Source organism: Oncorhynchus kisutch, linkage group LG1, assembly GCF_002021735.2.
Source record: "Oncorhynchus kisutch isolate 150728-3 linkage group LG1, Okis_V2, whole genome shotgun sequence".
NCBI classification, from domain to species: Eukaryota; Metazoa; Chordata; class Actinopteri; order Salmoniformes; family Salmonidae; genus Oncorhynchus; species Oncorhynchus kisutch.
In genome coordinates this window covers 17,199,750-17,214,530 of record NC_034174.2, presented here as the reverse complement: position 1 = coordinate 17,214,530, position 14,781 = coordinate 17,199,750, and the positions used below count along the sequence as shown (strand labels likewise).

At 41.9% G+C, this 14,781-nt stretch overlaps 1 protein-coding gene across 1 annotated transcript; it reads left to right on the top strand.

The window, feature by feature from the left end:
- Positions 1–2,208: 2,208 nt before the first annotated feature.
- On the top strand, positions 2,209–14,146 carry si:dkeyp-61b2.1 (tumor necrosis factor receptor superfamily member 8). The gene is made up of 10 exons (XM_020493271.2): positions 2,209–2,650; positions 3,835–3,880; positions 10,263–10,367; positions 10,583–10,763; positions 11,014–11,228; positions 11,393–11,548; positions 11,736–11,891; positions 12,145–12,164; positions 12,268–12,520; positions 13,294–14,146. The coding sequence occupies exons 1-10, from the start codon at positions 2,591–2,593 to the stop codon at positions 13,530–13,532; spliced, it is 1,431 nt and encodes a 476-aa protein (XP_020348860.2). The 5' UTR covers positions 2,209–2,590; the 3' UTR covers positions 13,533–14,146.
- Positions 14,147–14,781: the final 635 nt, after the last annotated feature.

Sequence of the window (14,781 nt, the reverse complement as noted above, 5' to 3'; positions counted from 1 at the left end):
GGGGTTATGGAATGGACTGGGGTACAGACAAGGCAGGTGGGAGGACAGAATGTAGACAATTGGAATGACAAAATGCACTCCAAGTTGTAACCCTCCCGGTGGTCCAGTCAATCTGTGGGTTGTGTAGTTTTAACCATGGATGGCCCAGAACCAGAGGAGAATAGGGACTATCGATTATGTGGAAACTGATTTTTTCTTGGTGATTACCAGAGAGACGCTGGATGACTGGAACGGTTTTCTCACAGACACGGGAGAGAAGCTTACCATTGAGAGCGTAGGCATCGAGAGGTGAATTAAGTGGAACAGTGTCCAGGCCCAACTGGTTGACAACACCTCGGTCCAAAAAGCTCTCGTCGGCACCTGAATCTATAAGAGCAGCTAGAGGAAAAGTCTGACTCTGCCACACAAGGTTGGCCTCAAACAGGGGTCTGGGGGAACATGGGCAGGCGATTTGACCCAATCGTATTTTCCCCATATCCCCTGAGCCTCTTCTTGCTGGACGCAGGGAACAAGTGGAAACCAGGTGACCAACCTGGCCACAATATAGACAGCTCCTAGTATCGACACGCCGCTGCCTCTCCTCCGGAGATAGACTGTTCTGGCCGAGCTGCATGAATTCAGGTTCAGAACATGCCTGGGGTTGGGATACAGTCAGAGGAAAATAACAAGGCACTGAAGCAGATGTTAAGGAGCTTGCAACCTTAACTACCCTCTCCCTCCGACGCTCCCGGAGACGGTTGTCAATGCGGATAGTGAGAGAAATTAGTTAATCAAGATCAGGCTCCTCCCTGGACACCAACTCGTCATTTAGGGTCTCAGTGAGTGAGTTCCGGAATGCTCCCTGAAGAGCCTCCTCATCCCAGTCGCTCTCTGCGGCGAGGGTGCTGAACTCATATGCCATTTCAGCAACACTCTGGGAGCCTTGATGGAGGGACAGGAGTCGTTTAGCAGCGTCCTTTCCACTAACCGTGTGGTCGAAAACTTTTCTCATCTCCTCTGTGAATCTACTACAGGAGAAGCAAATGGGTGACAGTCCCTCCCACACAGCAGTGGCCCAGGAAAGTGCTGCTCCACAGAGGCAACCAATCAAAAACTACATCTTGGCTTGTTCACGAGCATAAGAGTAGGGCTCTTGCTCAAATACTAGTGAACATTGTACCAAAAAGGCCCTGCAGGTTCCAAGATTACCATCGTAGCGCTCTGGAGTAGGAACAAACGGCTCCCGGGGTGGAGAGGAGGGACAGGTTGTGAGCTTTGGGCGAAGGTAGTCTCCAGAAGGGTTTTAAGAGCTTGGTCATGTTGATTGAGGGTAAACAGGTCCGGAGGGGAATCCTAGGGAGTGGTGGTGTGGTGAGTCCAGAACAGGGTAGCAGGGTGGTGAGATGTGGAACAGGAGACAGGAGCCAGAGTCAGGGCGGCAAAACTGCAGTGAGAAGATAACCAGCATCAAGCAGGGAAACAGGTACAGCAGGGTAACAGGATCTTGAATAATAATAACGGCTAGAAGCATAAACTGACTGAGCAGAGATTACGATCTGGCAGAGTGGAAGTGGCAGAACTGAGTATATGCAGAGGTCTAGATAATGGAACGAGTTGTAGCTGGTAGGTATCTGCGGACTCTAGCACACCTGTCCCCAACCACACCATCACACACAAACAGAAAGGGAGGGAGAGAGAGAGAGTGTACTGGGGTACAGCAGATTTACTATGTAATGTTAATTTATTTGTTTTTATCCCATGATTTATTTTACATGCTAGCACATTGCCGGTGAGGGGTGGGGGGGATTTTATACATTATAAATTCATAATGTATTGTATGAATCCTATGAATTGAAATAATAAAAACTAGAAAGTAAATGCTATAAATACTTTCAAATTCTTTATATTATGCAAATCAGATGGCACAATTGTTTTGTTTTTAAAATTCGAAGCTATAGAGGTATGGCTCGGGAAAATGTCCCCTTTATCACACAATTGGAATTGTCTACTAAAATCAACATTCAAGATCTTCAAGTTTATATCAGAAAGTTGGTTTTAGTAATGCCTCTAGTAATTTTAGTGATGCCTCTAGTAGTTTATATCAGAAAGTTGGTTTTAGTAATGCCTCTAGTAGTTTATATCAGAAAGTTGGTTTTAGTGAAGCCTCTAGTAACGTGTCTGGGTACCAGTCTTTTTAGCTAACATTCTGATATTTGACAAATGACAGAAGCGGCAAGGAGTGTAATGTAATAAATGAACAGATGGCAATCAGGCTAAACCTCTAGTGCTGTAAATTCTTCACCACAGGTGTGATCTGGGAAAACCAGATTTTAAATGTCGAGTAGATTCTTCATTTTCTGATATGTTGCCCGAGTCAGTCCACGAGCGTTTACCACAAATGGAAATGACCAACACCCGCGCTATGTTAATCTGCTTCTTTATTGGACAACCCACTGACGACATAACCCCGCCAAACTCGAACATGAACAAAACCTCCACTGCATCTATTTGAGCACCTTGATCAGAGAGAGATTCAATCAGGCATGGTAAATCAACACGTTTCGGCTTGTTCCTTTTGAAAAACGACATTTTTTACAACTAGTAGTTTGAAATGGATTATCAACGCCGTATTACCTCATATCCTTTGAGAATACTTTGCTTTTTTAATCTGGTGAGTAGCCTAGGCAACCGTATGTTTTACTGATGCGATTGGGTTTAGTTTAGGTAGACCTAATGTAATTGCATTTTTAATGAGGAGGATGATGAGACCTAGTAAATTATTATGACTACATGTTTATGATTATTGTGGAGATGATGATGGTGGTTTATTATCATATGTTATTATGATTGTTGTTATTGGTGTTTTTATTTGTGTTTATAATAAATATTTTATAGTTACAATTACAGTAGTCTGTTACATTTGACATTGTTATAAATGGCAGTGTAACCATTATTCTTAAATGTAACACTATTCTCTCTTGGTAGCCTGCAGGTAAGTGAACAAGAAAGTGAACAAGTGAACAAGAAAGAAATGACTAGGTAGCCACTGCTCTTACAGGAACAGAAACCTTTTTAACCAAAACCCCAGCGAGGCCTGATGGTAATTGGTCCTATACTGCCAGTAAAAAGTCATTCTGGTATTGTACATAGTTATATGTAGAGCAAGTCATCCACTGAAATCAAGAATGCTCTCATAACATGTTAGTTAACACCAGGGGGTTAGTTTATTGACTGTTTTATAAAGCTTATCAATCTGAAAGAACTGTTAATATAAGAGTTTAAATTGTGTAGTTGTTTTTTTTGTTGCTTAACAAAAACTTTACTTATGACAGCACTATTATTGATTTGGCCTAATATTGTTTTGATTGCCAGTAGCCTACAGCCATAATAAGCTTAATATGTGTCAACATGAACTTGAATGTGGAGCTCAAGATGACCCTTTGGAATTTGTCCACTTAGTCAAACAATCTTTCCCAATAGGGAGATAATACTATACTATTACTACAAATAATAATAATAATAATAACTAGTATTATAATACTATTCAGTTTTTTGTTTTGTATCATTTTTTTTTTTTTACCAATAATTTGTTGGTTTGTTTGTGTGGGTGGTTTTGCCAGGTATTTGTTGGTACATTCTGTCACATTGGTCACTGTTTTCTGAACTGGATACTGGTTTGTGGTTTTGAGAGGAAATGTAGGTGTCCTGTAGATAATTGTGAGGTGGCCTTGGCATTTCCATCGTGCGTGCAATGTTCGTCATAGCTGACGTTCACTCTGGGAACTGAAATATCCTGTTGTTGCGATATAAAATAATGATTATTCTAATGAAAAATATTCTCCCTCTCTCTCTCAGGTTTGTTCTGTGTTGTTGTCTAGCTGTCCTCGTACCTGTGACTCAGGTAACGTAATCAGCTTCCCCCTGATCTAGTGTGGTGCAAGATTACACTTGTCTCACAGTAGTTACGTGTCCATCTAATTGGCAACATATCTTCATGCGAATATTTTGAAATCCACATAAAAACAATATTCGCATTTTCCCACCTGAGATGTTTCCATCAAATTGACCAGTTGCGGAGAAAAGGCTGTGCGTGATGACGTGCTGCAAATAAACATAACTTTTTCGGTTAAATTCTCATGTACCAAATAAAGAATACAAGTTAAATGGGTTTCCATCGAATTTTCAACTCTACTATTGGTTTTGTAAAAATAAATGACTGATGGTTTTGTTAAAAAAACGTTTAGCCTTATATTGCAAATGTGCCCACTCTGGTCTTGGCACATGCGCTCTAGCCAACAGCTGGCAGAAACATTGCGGGTAGGATAGCCTACATCCGGGTCATTCCACCCAGGGCCGAGTGTCTGCGGGTTTTTGTTTTTTCCTTTCAATTAAAACCTAGACAACCAGGTGAGGGGAGTTCCTTACTAATTTGTGACCTTAATTCAATCAATCAAGTACACGGGTGGAGCGAAAACCCACAGACACGCATCCCTCTGTGGAATGAGTTTGACACATGTAGCCTACATGATGAGATTATTATGGATGAAAGAGCGATATTATTTGTATTCGTCAAAAAGCAACCAAGCATCGATAATCATGTCTCCAGAATAAGGCCCTCGATATTTATTGGAAAGGAGCATTAATCACCGCGTGCACTTTCTACACCTTCTGAAGTTCATAATAGCGTATTTCATCAGTAGCCTAATAAACAGTAGCGGTGCGTGGGTAAAATGTGTTGTGCGATGTTTGCTCAATAACCTGTTAGTTCAACTTCATATGCCTTGACACCGTGATATATAGGCCTAAAACCGAGACAATAAAAATACAGTGGCAGAATAAATTCAACCACACATTTGTTTCCTTCCAAAACCGGAAAGTCCACAAAACAAATTGCATGTACAAACAGTTACATGACCTGCAGCATGGTCAATCATGTAATGTTTCGAGCATTTTCGGAATACTAAGGAACTATTGACTTAGAACCACCGAGTTAAGTCGCAAAGAAAACAGGAGCTGCCTCCACTATTCCAGAACCATTTCAACTTCGACATTTCAACGTCATCTAATTACCAATGCTTAGTCTAATACAGTGAAAACTAAAACATACCAACAACGATTTAGTCCAATCAACAACGTAAAATACATATGATGTGGCTGTCCATGGTACTGATTTCTGTGTGCAAATATGTGTGTGCGTGCAAGTAGAAAAAAAACATGTTGACTCACTATTTATAGAGAAACGCCAACGTCACCCTCCTCTTTCATGTTGACTAAACGGTCTATGACTCTGTCATACAATACAGTACATGCTTTTTAGTTTTTGTTGTCCTAGGTTACCTGGTTAAAATACTTGCTCTCCTAACTTATTTTCAAAGGAACGATAAGCCAGGCCAGGTAGTTAACATTAGCATACTACATCCACTGTAACTACATGTTGAACTTCCATCATCTCAGGCCAGGGGCACAATGTATGAATTTATGGTTGGATCAGAATCGCCAATATAATAATTTGGCTAAACAGAGAATTAAGTACAACCACAAGTCCACAGAAGAACAAATCATTGTGTGACTCCCAAGTTTACTTCCGTATGATGGCTATTATATCAATATTTCCATCACCATTTCTCGCATAATTAATTTGACCAAAACAAAAATATCCCATCTTGTCTTGCGCATTTTGTTTTGTCGATATTTGGAAAGTTTACTGACAAAATGTTCCATTATCCGACATGTACGTTACTCGCATAAAAAGGTTGGATGGAAACGTGGTTACTGATACATGGTGAATTCACTTCATGCTTTCATTCAGCAAAATCTTTTTTAACCATTCAGTAATTGAAAATGGATTCAACACTGTCAGAAACTGCCACTTCGGAGCCTATGATGAAACGTCATAGCACAGGAAGTAGCTGAGCACATACAGTGGGGCAAAAAAGTATTTAGTCAGCTACCAATTGTGCAAGTTCTCCCACTTAAAAAGATGAGAGAGGCCTGTAAATTTTCATCATAGGTACACTTCAACTATGACAGACAGAATGAGAGCAGTGATGTTTTGGGGCTGTTGCTGGGCAACACGGACTTTCAACACCCTCCAAACATTTTCTATGGGGTTGAGATCTGGAGACTGGCTAGGCCACTCCAGGACCTTGAAATGCTTCTTACGAAGCCACTCCTTCGTTGCCCGGGCGGTGTGTTTGGGATCATTGTCATGCTGAAAGACCCAGCCACGTTTCATCTCCAATGCCCTTGCTGATGGAAGGAGGTTTTCACTCAAAATCTCACGATTCATGGCCCCATTCATTCTTTCCTTTACACGGATCAGTCGTCCTGGTCCCTTTGCAGAAAAACAGCCCCAAAGCATGATGTTTCCACTCCCATGCTTCACAGTAGGTATGGTGTTCGACGAGTTGAGTTTTTACAAAAAAGTTATATTTTGGTTTCATCTGACCATATGACATTCTCCCAATCTTCTTCTGGATCATCCAAATGCTCTCTTGCAAACTTCAGACGGGCCTGGACATGTACTGGCTTAAGCAGGGGGACACGTCTGGCACTGCAGGATTTGAGTCCCTGGCGGCGTAGTATGTTACTGATGGTAGGCTTTGTTACTTTGGTTCCAGCTCTCTGCAGGTCATTCACTAGGTCCACCCGTGTGGTTCTGGGATTTTTGCTCACCATTCTTGTGATCATTTTGACCCCACGGGGTGAGATCTTGCGTGGAGCCCCAGATCGAGGGAGATTATCAGTGGTCTTGTATGTCTTCCATTTCCTAATATTTGCTCCCACAGTTGATTTCTTCAAACCAAGCTGCTTACCTATTGCAGATTCAGTCTTCCCAGCCTGGTGCAGGTCTACAATTTTGTTTCTGGTGTCCTTTGACAGCTCTTTGGTCTTGACCATAGTGGAGTTTGGAGTGTGACTGTTTGAGGTTGTGGACAGGTGTGTTTTATACTGATAACAAGTTCAAACAGGTGCCATTAATACAGGTAACGAGTGCAGGACAGAGGAGCCTCTTAAAGAAGAAGTTGCAGGTCTGTGAGAGCCAGAAATCTTGCTTGTTTGTAGGTGACCAAATACTTATTTTTCACCCTAATTTACAAATAAATTCATAAACAATCCTACAATGTGATTTTCTGGATTTTTTTTCTCATTTTGTCTGTCATAGTTGAAGTGTACCTATGATGAAAATTACAGGCCTCTCTCATCTTTTTAAGTGGGAGAACTTGCACAACTGGTGGCTGACTAAATACTTTTTTGCCCCACTGTACATGTAACTGCCAAAATAAAGGAAACACCAACACAAAGTGTTTTAATGGTGTTTGGCCACCACCAGCCCCAAGACAGCTTCAATCTACTTTGGCATAGATTTTAAAAGGGTCTGGAACTCTATTGGAAGGATGCGACACCATTCTTCCACGAGAAATTCCATAATTTGGTGTTTTGTTGATGGGGGCGTAAAACGCTGTCTCACCCCATAATCAAATAAAATGTTATTGGTCACATACACATATTTAGCAGATGTTATTGAGCCTGTAGGGAAATGCCTGCGTGTCTAGCTCCTGCAGTGGTGTAATATCTAACAATTCACAACAATACACACAGATCTAAAAGTAAAATAATGGAATTAAGAAATATATAAATATTAGGACAAGCAATGTCGGAGTCCGGAGTATAATATATATATATATATATATATATATATATATGATGTGTTGGAATGTATATTATGGACAGTATGTGGAAAGAATATTTAGTGAATCTGTAGAATACGTAGAGTAGAATAGTACATACAGCAATAGTTGAATAGGATGGCATTGACTAGAATACAGTATATACACACATATGAAATTACTAATACAGCATGTAAACATTTTTAAAGTGACCAGTGATTCCATGTCTATGTACATAGGGCAGCAGCCTCTAAGGTGCAGGGTTGAGTAACCGGGTGGTTGCCGGCAAGTGACTAAGTTCAGAGCAGCGTACTGTGTGGAGGCTGACTAGTGAAGACTATTTAACAGTCTGATGGCCTTGAGATTGAAAAAAAAACGCTTCTGTCTTTTGGTCCCAGTTTTGATGCATGTAAACCCCCTATACTCCTTTGAGACCCTGCTTTCAAAGTCACTGAGATCTCTTCTTCTAGCCATGGTAGCCAAAATAATGTTCAACTGGGCATTTTTATACATGACCCTAAGCACGATGGGATGTTAATTGCTTAATTAACTCAGGAACCACACCTGTTTGGAAGCACCTGCTTTCAATATACTTTGTATCATTTACTCAAGTGTTTCCTTTATTTTAGCTGTTACCTGTAGTTTTCTGTGGTTTTCGTGGCATGTCATACTCTTTTTGGCCAGACAGAATCAGATACATGGGCTACATATAGTAAGACAGAGGGGCACTGTTTTGCTCAATAGGATGCGTTTTCCGGTGTGAAAGGAAAGTTGGCGAGTGCACTGTTCGGATCACTGTTTTATATACTGCATACACTAGATGACTGACATTGGTTTGGATGTTGGAATCATTTTGGATAAACTTGCAAAGGTAACCTACTTTTCTGTCGCCGGCCCTGTTTGTGTACTGTCTAACAGAGACTAATTTAAGTACTTACTCTTCAACTTCCTTTTTCGTCCTATGTTGTTGCACAAACCACAAAACACTTCCTTATGACACAGCTGCAATATGTAACTTTTTGGGCGGCCACAACAAATTCACATAGAGTGTGAGTTATAGATCTGTCATTCTCATTGACAGCAAGTCTAAGAAGAGCTGGTCATGGGTGCACCTCAGCTACGCTCAAGGTACTAAATGATATCATAACCGCCATCGATAAAAGACAGTACTGTGCAGCCGTCTTCATCGACCTGGCCAATGCTTTCGACTCTGTCAATCACCATATTCTTATTGGCAGACTCAATAGCCTTTGGTTTCTCAAATAACTGCCTCGCCTGGTTCACCAACTACTTCGCAGACAAAGTTCAGTGTGTCAAATCTGAGGGCCTGTTGTCCGGACCTCTGGCAGTCTCTATGGGGGTACCACAGGGTTCAATTCTTGGGCCGACTCTTTCCTCTGTATATATCAACGATGTCGCTCTTGCTGCGGGTGATTCCCTGATCCACCTCTATGCAGACGACACCATTCTATATACTTCTGGCCCTTCTTTGGACACTGTGTTAACTAACCTCCAAACAAGCTTCAATGCCATACAACACTCCTTCCGTGGCCTCCAACTGCTCTTAAACGCTAGTAAAACCAAATGCATGCTTTTCAACCGTTCGCAGCCCGCATCCACCCGCCCGATTAGCATCACTACTCTGGACGGTTCTGACCTAGAATACGTGGACAACTATAAATACCTAGGTGTCTGGCTAGACTGTAAACTCTCCTTCCAGACTCATATCAAACATCTCCAATCCAAAATCAAATCTAGAATCGGCTTTCTATTTCGCAACAAAGCCTCCTTCACTCAAACTTACCCTAGTAAAACTGACTATCCTACCGATCCTCGACTTCGGCGATGTAATCTACAAAATAGCTTCCAAAACTCTACTCAGCAAAATGGATGCAGTCTATCACAGTGCCATCTGTTTTGTTACCAAAGCCCCTTATACCACCCACCACTGCGACCTGTACGCTCTAGTCGGCAGGCCCTCGCTACATATTCATCGCCAGACCCACTGACTCCAGGTCATCTTTAAGTCTATGCTAGGTAAAGCTCCGCCTTATCTCAGCTCACTGGTCACGATAACAACACCCACCCGTACCACGCGCTCCAGCAGGTATATCTCACTGGTCATCCCCAAAGCTGCCAACACCTCCTTTGGCCACCTTTCCTTACAGTTCTCTGTTGCCAGTGACTGGAACGAATTGCAAAAATCACTGAAGCTGGAGACTTACATTTCCCTCACTAACTTTAAACATCAGCTATCTGAGCAGCTAAATGATCGCTGCAGCTGTACATAGTCCATCTGTAAATAGCCCACCCAATCTACCAATCTAAATTAGGTGAACTATTATTATAATTTTAGCAACCAGGAACTGGCAGAGCGATGTCTGCATATTGCATCTTTAAAAGGAAAGATTGGTTGTGGTTTGCAGGCAACTTCACATTCAAAACAGTCTTTGGGGAATCATTCTTCCATTCCTGGATGTTAACTTCAGTGAACCCATTGTACTTACTAAAGTGACAATGCATTGAGAGAGAGAAATATTTAGGGAAGGAATGAGTGTGTAATCAGGATGTTGATACATTATGTGAACACCTCTCTGTCATTTGTGTTTGTAGGCTTCATCATTAACAAGTGTAAGTGTGTCCCTTGTCCCAATGGCTACTACTGGTACAAGCTTAATGGCCGTCCTAAGTGTGACTTCTGTACTAAAGCCTGCTCAGGTAACTTTTAGATATAGGCATTACCTTGTGTTAGTTCATTCCTCTACACAATAGACATCATACCCATAATGTGTAGTTTAACTCAAGGTAACAATAGTTTCAAGTAAAATGCTGCCGTTATTTTACTTTTGAATAGAGTGGATAAACATATTCAGAGCAAATGTCTCATTGATAATTTGTGTGTTTGTGTGTCTTGTCTTTGTTGGTGGGCAAAGTTGATCGGCACTTGACACAGGTGAAGGAATGCCGCCGGGACTCAAACCGGGAGTGCCACTGTGACAGGGGCTTTTTCTGTGCCAGCACTGCCCAGTATACCTGCAGGAGGTGTAAACCGTGCGTGTCTGGCACCTTCTCCAACACAGCAAACCTAGCCACGTCCTGCAAACCCCACACAGTGTGAGTCCACAGCTACAGAACACTGGTACCGAGCACCACATGCACTGTACTGATTCACATGTTGTCTACCTATAAATATCTCAAATATGATGCTGTAGCTCCTTCTACTGGATTTGAGTAATTTGAAACTAACAATTGTACCCAAGGCCTACTTTTACAGTAAATGAAATGATTATTAGTACTAGTAGTATCGAACACTGTACTTTCTCATTTAGATAAACACATTATCTCCTGGCTTCTCTCCTACCAGTTGTGGCCATAAGGGAATGATCATGGTAACAGAGGGCACTGCCTCTCAGGATCGTGTGTGTGCCCAGACTTCCCCCACCTCTCCTACAACTACTGCACCTCCACCTGCTCAAAGCTCAAAGATGTCCCTTCGTTCTGCTATATCCAGTGTTGTCGGCACCAACAGAGAACTCCTCATCGCGAGATCCGCATCTCGACTGGTTTGGTCTCCTGAGGGTATGGCTCTTAGAAAAGCTTTCTCATACTTGAGTGAAATCCAAGAATTTCAAGCTCTGTCCACTGGAGCGTTTTAACAAGCTTCACCAGTCAAGTACTAGAGGTCTTGTTGTCCCGTGACGTCACCCTGCCATTTAATCACACATGTTGTCTATTTATTCCAGACGTTCTCATCAGGTCCTCTCTGTCCCAAGCCAGGAGAGACCCCTCCATCTCCCTCCCAACCAAGCTCACCACCAGGAGAAAGCCATGCAAGGTGGACAGTGACACCTCACCTGCAGAGTCTGCCTCTGCACCCCCTCTTACCACAAAAGACAATGGTATAGTTCTCAAAAGACTAGAGTATCCCCTCTCTCAATTTCTACTAGATGTGACAATTCATAATTCTTTCAGAAATGAATTTGTAGTTGGTGTAGTCCTTTAAATGGTCTGTTATATTCAGTGAAGGTAACATAACACTGACAGGTTCACCACTACAGCCTGCTTCTGTCTCTCTGTTCACCCCAGACTCACCTCATCTCCCAGTCCCAGCCTCTGGACAGAGCCCTCCCAGTCTCCCTTTGCTGCTGCTGATAGTTGGGCTCCTAGGGGTCACTCTGCTGCTGATTGGTTACTTTGTGGGGTGTAGGGGGAGGTCACTGGAGTCCATGCACAAGTGGAAAGGTGAGAGAGTAAAGTGGTTAGATAACAAACACATATGCAGTGATGCATGGAATTTTTCTATTAGACACAGTAAGTAAATAAATACACTAGCAACAATTATTGACAAAGTGAACACTAACACCACCTATACTCCCCTGCAGGGGGAGACAGTGAAACATTGTGTGTATACATACGTGAAAAACAATGTATTTTGATTACTATTATACTCATTCTAAGACTTGACCACTTATAAATATAATTTTGATTCCTTTAGGTCCAATATTTGGGAAATATGTGAGTACAGTACTTATTCTCTAGTTGCATAAAGTTTGAATCAAACTACTGTCCATTGTTGCTAGAAGTATAAATGTTGACTTCTCTACCTTGGGACAACCAGATTTGTAAGGAAAGTCTGAGAGGGAGCTATAAAGCGTGGGAGTGCCAGCCTTGTCCTGCTGCCCTACAGACGGCTTCCTATAAGCAGGCCAAGCTGCCAAAGGAGAGAATCCCACACCTGGAGGCCCAGCATCTTCTGGGGAGGGAGACTGGGGGAGATCCTAGACGGGAGGGTACAGGGTCACAACCTCCAGGGGGCATGCAGAATGTCTCAGTAGATCCCTCTGGAGGAGAAAACATTAGCAACATAGTAGGTAGGTGTAGTGGATCACTCTGCACTGTTACTGATTTATTAAATGCATGAATGTCATATTATTACACTGTATATGTTATGTTTGCGTGATGTGCAGACACATTTGGAGAGTCATATTTTCTGCTACATTGTCCAATAACTAGGGCCTAGAGCCCTCAAACTCAACTCTGGACCTCAAAACGCTGGACCTTTTTTTTCATAGTTCCCCTTTAATCAGGGATTGATTTAGATCTGAGACACCAGGTGGATGCAATTAATTATCAGGTAGAATAGAAAACCAGCAAGCTCGGACCTCGTAGGGTAAGAGTTTATTACCCCTGGCCTAAAGGGCCGGGAAAACTCAGGTCTGGAAAAATGTGACGCCGTGTTCTGCACAAGGAAGTGAGTTTTTTTTAAACATGCGTCCAAGTTCACATTACCCGTTCCAGTTGTTTTCTTTGGCCGCGAGTTGAGACATACTTCTTCTAGTTTGAACTTCCTGTTAACGTTTCCCTGCCAAGAAACAGTAGCACCAGTGCAGTGCATACTTTAAATCAGGGTCAGAGGTTAATTTAGTGAGGATACAGGAAGCCAGAATCATGCATACAAAAACAGAAGCATATGCTGCTGAGTGATGCCAGCTTTTCACTTCCTCTCTCATATTGTTAATTTATTACACTGCTAAGTCCACCAGGTTTTACATCAGCATTTACTGTGCATAATATATATAAATTTGTGTCACCTGTTTCAATAGTTTCATCTGATAATGTTTGTGCTTGTTGGTGTTTGATTCAGGGTCCATATATCTACTCTCCAGGGACAGTTGTCCTGGGATCCAACAAATCAGACAGGGAGGGGGATCAAGGGGAGAGTGGAGGAGAGGGCTGTCCCCTCACCAGCAAGCCCCAGCAGGAGTCCTCCTACCCACTCCCTTGGGGCTCCGCTCTGGGGCCAGAGAGAATGAGTACGCCGAAGGATACCTGCAAAGAGCTGAGCTACCCGGTCCCAGCCACCAGCAATTGAGAACTATTTAAAAAATGGTGAGGGGGTGTGAGGGGGAGCAGGTTCAGTCAATATCATACCATCTCTGGGAGAGAGGAGACTGAATATTATTTGCTACTGTAAAGACAGACTGAATTGCAAAATCCACTGGGGTCTATGGGCCTTCTATTATTAAAGAGTGACAACTTGTTTGAACTGCATGTTATGGTCTTACTTCACAGCAGCAGTGCTGGGACAGTACCTAAGAGAGGAATGCGTGTTCTGTATGATATGCGGTGATGACGCTGTGAGTTGGAGTTTCCCATGCTAGGGTACATGTTCACAATGGTGCCAGACATTCTGCTCAAATTAAACTGTATCAACCACAAAAAATGCAAAGACAAGCACTTCATACGAGGTGTGAAGTAACTTCAATGACCATGATAGTTGGGGTGTAAAGAGCATACCATTTTTCATTGTGAAGTAATACATGGACTGTCCGGGAAATTTATAGTCAAACATAGCCATGTTCAGCATAGGGCATATTTTCATGTTAAAGACAGCATAACACAATGACAATTTTACAAGGCTACTGCCTTAATGTCCTCTTACAGGGAAGAGCAATAATCATACAATTCTCTTTCAAATAAAATGATCCACATTTGCAGACATGAAGTCGCGTATAATTGCTATGTTATCTGTAGCCTACATCTGGTCACAAGCATTGTTTTGTGAATTTATATTCAAGACATTGCTATACAGTAACCTACATGTATGATCTCCAGTCTGTTCCTCGACAGAAATAGGAGAATATCAAATTAGGTGTCAAATGAAAGCTAAGGGTCTATATTTTTGGAAATGAAGGCATAGATACATTTTTCAACCATTTCCATTTTAAAAGCTAGGCATAAGTAAAGGCATTGATTTCTGGACAAACCAATGGAAAATGGGTCTTAGAAAACATATACTAGAAAAAGTCTTAAAAGGTATAGGAAATTATCAAAACACAAAATTGTTTTCCTTCTGTAAATTTAAGAAATATTGTCTTGTGCCTTGTAATTCCGTAATCCAAAACCCACATACTGTGTCGTTAAAATATTTTCTCATTTCTCTCCCCCATGAGGATCGAGGATAATGAAAGTTCCCAGAAGTAACAAGTATTTATTTCTCGTGTCACTACTTATATTTTAATTGTATCTTTATCTTTAACTCTGCATTGTTGGAAAAAGACCGAAAAGTAAGCATTTCATTGTTAATCTACACCTGTGGTTTACGAAGCATCTCACTAATACATCGATTTGA